Below are 12304 nucleotides of genomic sequence, written 5' to 3' on the forward strand. Positions count from 1 at the left end.
GGCCGTGGGGCTCCGAGTGTCAGTAGAAAAGAAAGTTCTGCAAATTGCAACCCAACCCCAGTCTGAGTCTCAATACTCAGTTGGCACGTACGTGAGAGAGAGAGAGAGCGAGAGTTCAATGTCGAACCCTCCGAACCAAAAGCCATGGAAAGTGGAGTACGCCAAGTCGTCTCGATCGTCATGCAAGACCTGCAAATCCCCCATTGAAAAAGAGAAGCTCCGCCTCGGCAAGATGGTCCAGGCCACCCAATTCGACGGCTTCATGCCTGTACTCTACTCCTCCCTTCACTTGCTCTCTACTCCCATTTCATTCTTAACCTCTTTTTTCGTAACTTTCCAAACAGGAATTGAAATGTTCAAAAATGGAAACAAAAAAACCCTGTTATTTGTGCTAAATATCACTTCATCTGTTCATATTTTTAATTTATAAAATTTGGGTATGGGTTTTCTTTGTATAATCTGCTACATTTTCGTTTATAATGCCATTTTTCTGGTAAAAAGTTGGGAACTTTGGTTGGGTTTTGTACATTGTTTTTGTATTTTGTTACTCTATAGTTTTGAACAGTAAAATTGGCCTCCCAAGTGAAGTTTTACTCATTAAGAAAGGGAAAACTTTTGCAGCCATAGTTTAAAGTCGAAGGCTTTTTCAAACACAATGAAAAGAAATATTCTGTAGAAAGAAATTCCCTAAAATCTACCAAGCAGCAGAAAAGTTACCCAAGAAATATTTTCTTGGAATATATTTCTGCTAGAAAACTTCTCCTATTTTCCCTTAAACAAAATGGAGCTTTATAGATTTATATTGCTGAATTTTTGTTTTAGTCATCCCTCTTATTTTCTTACTCCCATTTCCCCATAATACTGCAAATGCATATATAAAAGTGTGGTTTGCTTTTGTTTTCTGTTTCAGATGTGGAACCATGCTGATTGCATAATGAAGAAAGCAAAGCAGATAAAATCGTATGTATTATTGTAATATTTATCATAATCTCCGTTGTGTAAAGTGGATGAATGCAGTGATTAACTGCTATGCCTTTGTATTTCATTTAGAACCGATGATGTTGAAGGCCTAGAGCTCCTTCGTTGGGAAGATCAGAAGAAAATTAGAAATTATGTGCAAAGCGGCGGACCCCCAGATACACCAACTACAAGCAAGGCCAGTATTGGAGAATGTGGTATTGAAGTTTCGCCAAGTTCTCGGGCTACTTGCAGGCGCTGCAGCCAAAAGATTTTAAAGGGAGAGGTTGGTAATTATGTTTCCTGATATAGGATTGCTGCAGTTATTTGTGTGAGAGGTGGAGAAAATGAGAGCAGAAAGCATATCTCATTGCCTTAGTGATGTCTTCTTGTAGCCGGACTTCATGTGTTTGCTTCCTGTAGTTCATATATAGAGGATTCTATTGCCTTGTGATGAATTTAACTCTCCGACAGTCTGAAGGCTTCTCTGCTTTTCTTCTGTAGTTGCCCAATGTTCCTCAAATTAGATGCCTGCTCCAAGACAAGCAAGCTGAAACTCTCTCCACCTTGAATTACTACCTAAGTCTCTTCACACCACCCTGTTTTTTCCTCCTCTTCACTTAGAACTGAAGTAGGTGAAGCACTGGTTTTAAGGTCAAAATGGTTAAACCCTAATGTGCGCACATGCGCACACACACACACACAAGCCCAGACACACCCACAACAAGAATCTTTGATTGTGTGGCAAGGTTTCATAAAGTATACATATAATGTTAGGTAATTTTGTTTAAAATGCCCCATCATCATCATATATAATATACAATATATTTCTGTGGTTCTGGTTGATAAGGCATAATAGATGTTGACTACTCTGCATTGTTTGCTTTTTCCATTTTTAGGCCCGTATATCATCCAAGCCTGAAGGTCAAGGAGCTAAGGGATTGGCATGGCACCATGCCAACTGTTTCATGGAATTGTCACCATCTACCCAAGTGGAGAAGCTGTCTGGATGGGAGACCCTCCCAGTCTCTGATCAGGCAGCTGTCTCTGCCTTGGTTAAGAAGGTTCCTTCTAATGCAAAGGGAGGTATGGAATTCATTTTGTTTTAATAGTAGGCTGTTTCTATGCATTAGTAACCAGTAAACTTTTTTTTTTAGTTTTTATTGTTCCTCCTATAATAGTCATCTTTTCAGGCAAAAAATCCAAGGAACAAGAGGATAAAGAATCTCTGCAACAGTCAACTTCTAAAGCTGGCACAAAACGAGGAAAAGATGGTGGTGGTGATCAGAAGTCAAAAATTTCTAAGTTGGAAGGGGACGTGTCAATGAGCAGGGATGCATCTGTGAGGAATGGTACTGATTTGGAGAGTAAACTGGAGGTCCAAACTAAAGAGCTGTGGGCACTGAAAGATGATCTTAAAAAGCATGTGACGACTGCAGAGTTGCGTGAAATGCTAGAAGCCAATGCTCAAGATTCAACAGGATCAGAGCTTGATTTGCGTGAGCGCTGGTAATATTCTCTATGCTGGTCTTAAGTGGGGAAATTGCTGTAAGGTTTTTTTTCTTTGGTCTCCCGTTAGTTTCACTTTTTCAAACCTTCTTTTTTAATCAGTTTTTTCCATACATGATTTAATACATAATTCTGTATTGTTTTCTAATGGATTGCCTAGAATAATCTTGTTAGATATTGTTACTTGACTTTTTGTCACATTAGAAACCTCTTGTTTGGTTTTTCCCCCACCCAAGTATGCTAAACTTCGTTGTATTAATTGTTATTAGTTGATCATTATCTCTATGTGGATCACTAGTTTTTCGTCTCATTTACTGGAGGTCGATTAACTCTTTATTCCTGTACTTCTTGTTTAGCGCTGATGGAATGATGTTTGGAGCACTTAATACCTGCCCATTGTGTTCTGGTTCGCTTCATTATTCTGGAGGCATGTACCGGTGCCATGGGTACTTAACGGAATGGAGTAAGTGTTCTTACTCTACTCAGGAACCTGAACGTCTTAAAGGGAAGTGGAAAGTCTCAGAAGATACATGTAATCAATATCTTATGAAGGTATTCAACCACAACTCATGTCAAGTGGGTAGGTATACAAATTTTGACTTGTGTTTTATTTACTTTTTTGCAGTGGTTTAAATCACAAAAGGTTGATATACCTGTGCGGATAATGCCTCCACCATCAGCTAACAATCCTTCTGGTAGTCAAGCTTTCAATGGCCAATCTCAGTCATCTAGGGGTGCAAGCTTGGCGGATTTGAAAGTTGCTTTTCGTGGATTACTAAAGGAATCAATGGCATGATCTTTTGTTCCTTTTTATTTGTCTGTATTTATTCTTATTATCTGTTGAAATTATCTTTTCAATGCAGTTTCAATTCTGTCTATCTATTTCATCAAGGGTGAGATTGTGCAGGAAGAATGGAAAAGAAAAATTGAGGGTGTAGCTGGAATGGTTCATCCCAAGATCAAGAAAGGCATGTGCCTTTTCATGGACTGAATTTTGATTTAATGGGTTTTCTTTGGATAATGGCTGTATCATTATTGATTTAGTGATGTATAATGTTAGTCATTCACTTATTCTTGCTTAACAAATCAAAGTGCAGATACTAATTGCTTAGTTGTGAGTGGAGTACTGGATGATGAAGATGCTGAGATGAGAAAAGCAAGGTAAGATGCTCTGAAATTGCTAGTCTTGACTCTTGAGTGTATTTCGACCTTGGTTCTTTTTTATTTGACTATGGTAGGTTTCATTTGCAGGAGGATGAAATTACCAATTGTTAGGGAGGACTATCTGGATGATTGTTTTAAAAGACAGAAGAAGCTTCCATTTGATCAGTACAAAGTTGAAGCTGTTGGTAAAGCCTCGAGCATGGTCACTGTCAAAGTGAAAGGGCGAAGTGCTGTTCATGAATCTTCTGGCTTGCAAGATACAGGTCACATACTTGAGGATGGGAAAAGCATCTACAATACAACTTTAAATATGTCTGATTTATCAACCGGTGTTAACAGGTGCATTTGTTTTATTCTGTCTATCTTGTTCACCAATTCTCTGGAATTATTTCTGTTTTGCACATCAATTGGTATTGCTCATTTTCTTATGCATGGCCATCATGGTTTGAAATTAAAAATTTGAGTAGAATCTTGCATCTAAGTTTGGGATATATGAAGGACCTGGATTGGAGTAGTCTCTAGTAGTCTCTTGAATTTGCTATTTTATTCTCAAACCTAAGTTGAAATGTAAGCATTATTCAACTTATAAAAAGAAAGAAGAAGAATAGCATGATTTTGCAGAGTAATTTTACATTGATGGTATTGGAAGTAAAGCTTTTCTGTATTGGTTTACCCATCACCGGCGGCAATTAGTTGTGCCTTCTATTTTCCTTTCCTTTTTTTAATGAAAAAAAAAAGATATCTGTTGTTTCTCTACCTTGACATTTGAACTCCTATTTTAGTGCATATTACCTTTTTATTTTAAATTCATAATGTACTATATCAACTCTTAACTCTTCTGTGTCTCTCTTTTTTGTAAAGTTACTACATCCTTCAGATTATACAAGATGATAAGAGTTCAGACTGCTCCGTGTTCCGTAAATGGGGACGAGTGGGGAATGAAAAAATTGGAGGTAGCAAACTGGAAGAGATGTCTAAATCAGATGCGATCTGTGAATTTAAACGTTTGTTCCTTGAGAAGACTGGGAATTCATGGGAAGCATGGGAGATAAAACAAAATTTTCAGAAGAAACCTGGCAGATTCTTTCCATTGGATATCGTACTGCCTTTTCTTTTCCTTTTTATTTTCCTCAAATGTGAAAGATCTATTATTATTTTTTTCTTTATAAGTTATTTGTTTGAAAATTGGAATTTGCAGGATTATGGAGTTAACAAACAGGTCTCAAAGAAAAATCAAAACAATGCAGTCAGCAAACTGCCTCCTCAGTTAGCAGAATTGATGAAGATGCTCTTCAACATTGAAACATACAGGTTAAAAAAAATTTCTTTTCTCTTTTTCTTTGTTTCTCTCTCCCCCATCTTTTTATCTATCTGTAGGTTGTATGTCTATGAGACTAAGTCTTACCTTTTGCAGAGCTGCAATGATGGAATTTGAGATAAATATGTCAGAAATGCCACTTGGAAAACTGAGTAAAAGCAATATCCAAAAGGGTAAGCATCGAGTCAATTTGCTGTGAAGCTCAGAATATTGAACTGTTCTATTTTCAAGGTTAATTTATAGCAGTTTGCAAAATAAAATTTTGCAGCCTTTCTTACAGTCCTTTACTTTTTGCCATTTTCTGTTTTCTATTTAGGGTTTGAGGCATTAACGGAAATACAGAATCTATTAAATAGTGATGGTCACGCTCCTTCCATAAAAGAGAGCTTGATTGTAGATGCAAGCAATCGATTTTTCACTGTGATCCCTTCCATACATCCACATGTTATTAGGGATGAGGATGATTTTAAGTTAAAGGTACATAATGCTCTGAGTGGTTGCATCTTTCATGTTTTTGCATATTCTCATGCCAGTGCCCTCCATGCCTTTCTGTTACTGTAAAATTGTTTTGCTTTACCTATATTTAATGTGTACACATGATATATCATTGGCGTGTTTTTTGGTTGATGACTCATGATACCAATCTCTCCCTTAAGGGATTGCTTATATTAATTTCTATTTTAATACTTCAATATTTATCTCATTAATTTTTTTACTTGAGAGGGATTGTTTATACCATTTGTGTCTTTCATACATTGAGTTATAATCTCAGAAACAATGATTATTATGATAAGTTATTTTCTTTAGATATGTGATTTTAATATAAAAGTGATTAAATGTAGGCAATATATGTAGTCATATTTTAGACCCATATTTTTCATTACATATCATCTCATATGTTAAAAGATGATTTCACGGAAAAAAGGCATGTATGTGAACGGTAGGAAATTGGAGTTCATAAAAAAGATGATAAAAAACTGATGCTGAAGTTTCCTCTGTGATGAGCATTTAGATTGCAACTGATTTTGGAAAGTCAGCATAGTTACAAGGAAGGAATAAGATGTTAATACAGCCTCCATTTGTCCCTGGCAGGTGAAAATGTTAGAAGCTCTCCAGGACATTGAAATTGCTTCCAGATTAGTCGGTTTTGATGCTGATACTGATGACTCCCTTGATGACAAGTATAAGAAGCTCCGGTGTTGTATTAATCCTCTTCCGCATGATAGTGAAGATTATCGGTTGATTGAGAAATATCTTCTAACTACTCATGCCCCTACACATACGGTGGGTTTGCATCTTGATACTGTTGAGTTCTGAGCACACTGTGCTAGTGACCAATTCATACTCAACATTTGATAATTTATATTTTTCTTTTCTAAATCTTGTTTTTGGAATCGTATGATATTATCAGGATTGGAGTCTTGAACTTGAAGAAGTTTTTTCACTTGAAAGGGAAGGGGAATTTGATAAATTTGCTCCCTATCGGAAGAAGCTCAAGAACAGAATGCTTCTTTGGCATGGTAAGTTGCACCACCCATGAACTTCATTTAATAAAGCTTGTCTACTGTGAGATGGGAATGACCATAGTTCCTTGCAATCTTTCTTTTACCAGGGTTCACATAAATCTACTAATAAATGTATTAGGACCTACAATCAAGTCTAGAAATAAAACTAATAATTTTTTCCTCCTAGGTTCCCGGTTTACAAACTTTGTTGGTATACTTAGCCAAGGGCTGAGAATAGCTCCTCCTGAAGCTCCAGCTACTGGTTATATGGTTCTCTCTCTCTCTCTCTCTCTCTCTCTCTCTCTCTCTCTCTCTCTCTCTGTGTTTATACATTTATGTCTATGTATGTTGCTTTACAGTTCGGCAAGGGGGTTTACTTTGCTGACCTTGTCAGTAAGAGTGCTCAGTATTGCTATACAGACAAGAAAAATCCTATGGGCCTCATGCTTCTAAGTGAAGTTGCCTTGGGGGAGATCCACGAGCTCAAGAAGGCCACAGTGAGCTCATTTTCCATTATGTTCTTTTATGTGCTTTGATCATGTGATTTGATACTCTACTTGTAATTTGACATTGTGCGTCCACTCATTTGAACTAGTGGTATATACTTGTCAGGTGTAACTTCAGTAGAATATGTGAGGGTTCTTCTTGTGCACCCGCACCCTAATTTGCTTTTGTGGAAAATAATTAATCCCATATAGTTGCATTAAACCTGCCATTTTTTCAACGACCTCTTCCCATTTAACTTATTTTATGTCACTGTCATTCAGTATATGGACAAACCTCCTCAAGGAAAGCACTCTACAAAGGGGCTTGGCAAGAAAATACCTCAGGAGTCGGAGTACATAAAATGGAGGGATGATGTCACTGTGCCATGTGGCAAACCAGTGCCATCAAATATCAAGGCCTCTGAGCTAATGTATAACGAGTACATTGTTTATGATACAGCTCAAGTAAGTTGTAAACTTTGTTCTTGATGGTCTTTTTTTCTTCTCTTCTATATGGGAAAGTAGCAATTTCTCACTTGTTTATAGTGTTGTTTTAAACAAAGTGTTGTTTATTGTGTTGTTTGAGTGACATGTAGTAACTTTACAGGGTGTTAGTATAATGAGTCCTGGCTTGTATGGAGTCGAAGCACACCTTCAAAACAACTGAATATGGAAATATGCATATGAAGTATATCTTTCTGATTACTCTTAACATTATCTTTGTGGACAGGTTAAGATGCAATTCCTGTTGAAGGTGAGGTTTCATCACAAGAGGTGAGGGAGGCATGTTGATGTTCAGTATTTTGGCCATGGTGTACAGTGCGGTGGTGTGTCCTGAAACTCACACTATGTTTCTGTGTTCTGGATTTCAAATGTTTGTATCGATAAGATCTATTTTGGGGATTGCTGGAGATCTTATAACTGTTGCTTCTGGCATTGTAAAGTATGTTTTTTAAGTAATGGAATCAAGTCCCATCTTTGGGCATTTTGCTTGCCCTTGGGGATACATAATGCATATTATTGTCTATGAAGTATGAACCCTTCTGTTTATATAATAATGTCATATATGCGCTTCCCTTACAATATCAGTATGTATGCACAATCGATCACTGTGCTGAGAAATCCATCTTTAATAAAATTCCAATTGGGCAGGTAACTTGAAAATCTTAACTTGACTGCTATGGGTACGTAACTGTTACACCATCGACAATATATATATATATATATCTTTTTTTTGGTAAATTACAAGTTGGTAAGTTGGCTCCCATGTAATAAAAAAGATACGAGTAGTTACAGACATTAAAACAATTTTTTTCCTCTTATATAGATAATATATCGGTATGTAGCTACGAGTAATACATTCATTCAAGAGCTACGAATGAGCAAATTTTCGTAAACTGAAGGTGTTTGTTGGTTTGAAGTATCGGATGTGGGGATCTTGCAGGCAGCTTTGCATGTGTGCCATGTGCTTGGGTGATGATCCAGATTGACTTCAACTAAGTAGCTTACATCATGTGTGGATGGATTAGAAATTTTTTCATATTAATTGCTTACTACCCATCCATTCATGTGCTTTGGTGGGTAAGAGTTTGACAAGGAAGCTGTGCATGCAGAGAAGAGAAGCAGAGCTGAGATAAGAACTGTGACATGGGAATGTAGCTTTTGGTGCAAACAGCCATTTTCCTGTGTTAGAATGACGACCCTCTACTCATGCAGTTGAGCCTTGACAACCCTTTTGGTTTTTTATGTTATATGCACCATCCAAACATTTTTATATTATATGGTCAATATTCACTCTGAAGGTGAAACGCCTGTTCTATGATTCATTCACTGTACTATCCCTTTGCATAAACCTGCTCACATACCTCCTTGGCTAAGTTTCATTTTGGGTTCTAAGATTAACAAATCCAAAATTTTGGACTTGTGGCCTTGTGGGTTTGAGGCCAGCAGTGACTGAAGCAACAAATAAGCATTTAATTTGTGATAGGTCAGACATGGTTTGTGAAAACGATGGCCTCATTAAACCCACTTTAGACTTCACAGAGTGGTTTCTTTTTTGTCTGATGTGATCAATGGAGTAGTATAACGCACGGGCATAACACAACTTCACTAACTTTTATTATTAGATTCAAAGCTATAAGAGCACTTGTAGTTTCAGTTTCATCATCCTCTGACAACCCAATTTCCAAAAACCCTGATCTAGCAAGCATCAACCAAGTACCAAACCAAATGTTCTTGACCAGGCTCCCAAGTTGGAGTCTTGAACATGTCCCGTTCTCATTGCTTTTATTTTAAATTTTTTAAATTTAATTTTCTTGATCAAATTTAAACCCTTTTTTGAACCATATTCATATTGCTAATGGTAACTGAATCATTTGTGATTGTCGGTCGAAGCATTAAGCATGACATTACTAGCCAGAGATCACAAGTAGCAGTAAACCACAATGCCACAAGGCGACAAATTGCAGCAGTTCCCAGGTGCGGCGTTCGGCGGAAAATATAAACTTTATTCAAACCCCAAAATCAAACTTCAAAATATTAAAAAACTTGTTAATCAAACACAGCAGGCATTAATCAGCCAGTGTAAAATTGTATTAAACTAAGTTCTACAAGGCCTTTAAAGAAGTAATAGACCCACAATTGCATAACCCATTAAAAAATGTCTCCTCAGAACCCTACACACAGACCTCCCATGTCCCCCCTTCACATCTCTTATAAGACACCCCCCTTTATGTTTCTCAATGCCCCACTTTCTCTTCTCTCCCAACCCCATTAACCCCAAAGTCCATATATGCACCATTTCCTAGTGTGCTCGTGTGTCTCAATATTAATTTTTATCACTCTCTCTGACTCTGTCATTCACTCTCGGCCATTTCACTTTCTCTCTCTGTCTCTGTAGCCATGGCTTCTGGGACTGGCAGCACTGGCATTAACACTGGCACTACTTCTGGCACTGGGTCTCCTTGTGGGGCATGCAAGTTTCTGAGGAGAAAGTGTGCCTCTGACTGCATATTTGCACCTTATTTTTGCTCTGAGCAAGGACCTGCTCGCTTTGCCGCCATTCACAAAGTGTTTGGTGCTAGCAATGTGTCCAAGTTGTTGTTGCATGTCCCTGTCCATGATCGATGTGAAGCTGTTGTCACAATTGCCTATGAAGCTCAAGCAAGGATTAGAGACCCTGTTTATGGATGTGTCGCTCACATTTTTGCCTTGCAACAACAGGTACTGCTTCATATTCTTATTCTACTTGTTCTTGATCCAAACCTATTTTGCACACTCATATATATTCTTCAATCTTCAGCTAATCAAGCCAACCCTTTTCTTTTTTGGTTGAATCAAGCCAACCCTTTTCTTTTTTGGTTGAATTGAGCCACCCCTTTTCATTTTGGTTGAATCAAGCCAACCCTATTCTTTTTTGGTTGAAATAAGCCAACCCGGCCTTTTCTTTTTTGGTTGAATTAAGCTAACCCTTTTCGTATCCATGTCCAACAACTTTCATTCATTCATGAACTTTCGGAGTTTATGTCTTCCTCCAACAAGTTTTCAATGCACAAACAATTTCTAAGCTTTGGTGTGGTTTCATTTAGGTGGCATGTTTGCAAGCACAGTTGATGCAAGTAAAGGCTCAAGTGGCTCATCAAAACCTTATTGATTCACGGAACACAGATAATCAGTGGCAGGGGAATGTGAATGGAGTCACAAACTTTCCAAGTTATCAGACAAATTACATGAACCCTATCTCCCCTCAGAGCTCTCTGGAGTCCGTTGACCACAACAGTGATACGTCCATGAATTATATGCAGGAAATACAGAGCAGCAGAGACGAGTTCTCATTCCAGCAAGCTTGTTCAAAGAAAAGACCATACAATAGTGATTTGGGTGAGCTTCAAGCACTGGCCCTCAGAATGATGAGGAACTGAATGAATGTGATCCAATGTATCATGTTTCTTAATTTCAAGAAGAATATGACGGTGGTCTTCAGATCGTGCATGTGCTAAAGCCTAAATGATGATGTATATACTGAGCCTGTCTTTTTGTTTGAAGAAAAACAAATTAGCGCAATTAATTGATGATAAAATCTAAAATAGACCTCTCTCTCTCTCTCTCTCTCTCTCTCTCTACACTAGAATTATTATTTTTTACCATAAAAGCAATGTACTTTAAGGACATATATAGATTACTAGGGTAATTAACTTTAACTGAATAGTGGCCAAAAAAAAAAAACTTTAACTGAATGAAGATAATGTAGTTTACTGAGTGACAATATACCTTGACATTACTGAAGAAAAACCTTGGAATCTGGCTAATCTTGAATTGTTAATTACATCTTTATATATAAATTCAACAATAAAACGTTTCATGGAGGCTTATAGCTAAATCCCCATATATCTCTCCCTCTTCTTCATGAGACTTATATATGTCAATGTTTTCTTGTTAGATATATTAATTTATAACATAACATTGGCAAAAAGAAAAGATTTATAACAATACAGTTCAGTTTGCCTATCAAAATAATTGATTAAATCGACTCTTAAGTGAATATGATTTAGTAAAAAATATACAAGTAGTCTCCTTTTTAATAAAATATTACATTGATATGCAAAGGCATATCTAGCATGGTTAAAGGTGTACGTGTGTACACAACCTTAATATTCCCAGGAATTCCAAGATTTGTTTAATCTTTTCCTCTTAACCAGTTAAGATACGATTGGTCCAGCTGTCCTTGATAATCAAAATTAAATAGGGAAAAAAACAAATATTACCCATGTTTATGTACCATACATGTGCTTAATAACACTAAATATTTGTAGATGTTAAAGTCTTCACTGGGATACATCCCCTATGGGGCTAGGGGTTGACATGATGAGTTTGCTTTGAAAATTATCGATCCATCATCTCACTAAATGGTGATTAATAAGGGTGAAGATCAAGCGAATGCTATGATTTGTAGTTAAAGGGCAAACACACACACACCCTTGAGCCTTGAGGTAAGGACTTTACGGACCCCACAATTGCTAGCTTGGGGTTTTGGTTCTAATAAGTAGGTTCACCTAACATTAGTACTCTAATCTAATTTTAATATTGTCACTAACTATGATTTTGTATTCCTATATATAGACAAAGTGTCCCCTTGATTGAATGCACAGACCTACATCATTAGTTAGTACCTCGGCACTACTTTAATTTGTCAAATCCAATTAAGCAAAATGTTTGGTTCTCCAAAAATCTTGTATTTAATAGTAAGCAGACTCCCCATCTATGAAAACTGAAAAGATGTTCTTATTATCACCAGCATAATTAAAAATGGTCGTTTGAATCTTGCATTATAAGATTATACACGACCTCTATAAAATTAAACTTAATTA

At 36.9% G+C, this 12304-nt stretch overlaps 2 protein-coding genes across 2 annotated transcripts; both read left to right on the forward strand.

Annotated features, from left to right (window-relative positions):
- The first annotated feature begins 5 nt into the window (after nucleotides 1-5).
- On the forward strand, nucleotides 6-7931 carry PARP1 (poly(ADP-ribose) polymerase 2). The gene is made up of 20 exons (XM_086254126.1): nucleotides 6-268; nucleotides 911-960; nucleotides 1051-1243; nucleotides 1857-2043; nucleotides 2151-2466; nucleotides 2823-3018; nucleotides 3092-3256; nucleotides 3374-3434; nucleotides 3564-3627; nucleotides 3718-3969; nucleotides 4492-4729; nucleotides 4829-4941; nucleotides 5045-5121; nucleotides 5265-5425; nucleotides 6041-6232; nucleotides 6360-6468; nucleotides 6641-6723; nucleotides 6813-6950; nucleotides 7221-7403; nucleotides 7669-7931. Exons 1-20 carry the CDS (start codon nucleotides 119-121, stop codon nucleotides 7714-7716), a joined length of 2976 nt encoding a protein of 991 aa, XP_086110252.1. The 5' UTR covers nucleotides 6-118; the 3' UTR covers nucleotides 7717-7931.
- Nucleotides 7932-9839: 1908 nt separating this feature from the next.
- LBD16 (lateral organ boundaries-domain 16) lies at nucleotides 9840-10858 on the forward strand. The gene is made up of 2 exons (XM_086254783.1): nucleotides 9840-10160; nucleotides 10526-10858. The coding sequence occupies exons 1-2, from the start codon at nucleotides 9840-9842 to the stop codon at nucleotides 10856-10858; spliced, it is 654 nt and encodes a 217-aa protein (XP_086110909.1).
- The last annotated feature ends 1446 nt before the right edge of the window (nucleotides 10859-12304 follow it).

The sequence above is a fragment of the Dryas octopetala genome, chromosome 8 (assembly GCF_963921425.1).
Source record: "Dryas octopetala chromosome 8, drDryOcto1.1, whole genome shotgun sequence".
NCBI classification, from domain to species: domain Eukaryota; kingdom Viridiplantae; phylum Streptophyta; class Magnoliopsida; order Rosales; family Rosaceae; genus Dryas; species Dryas octopetala.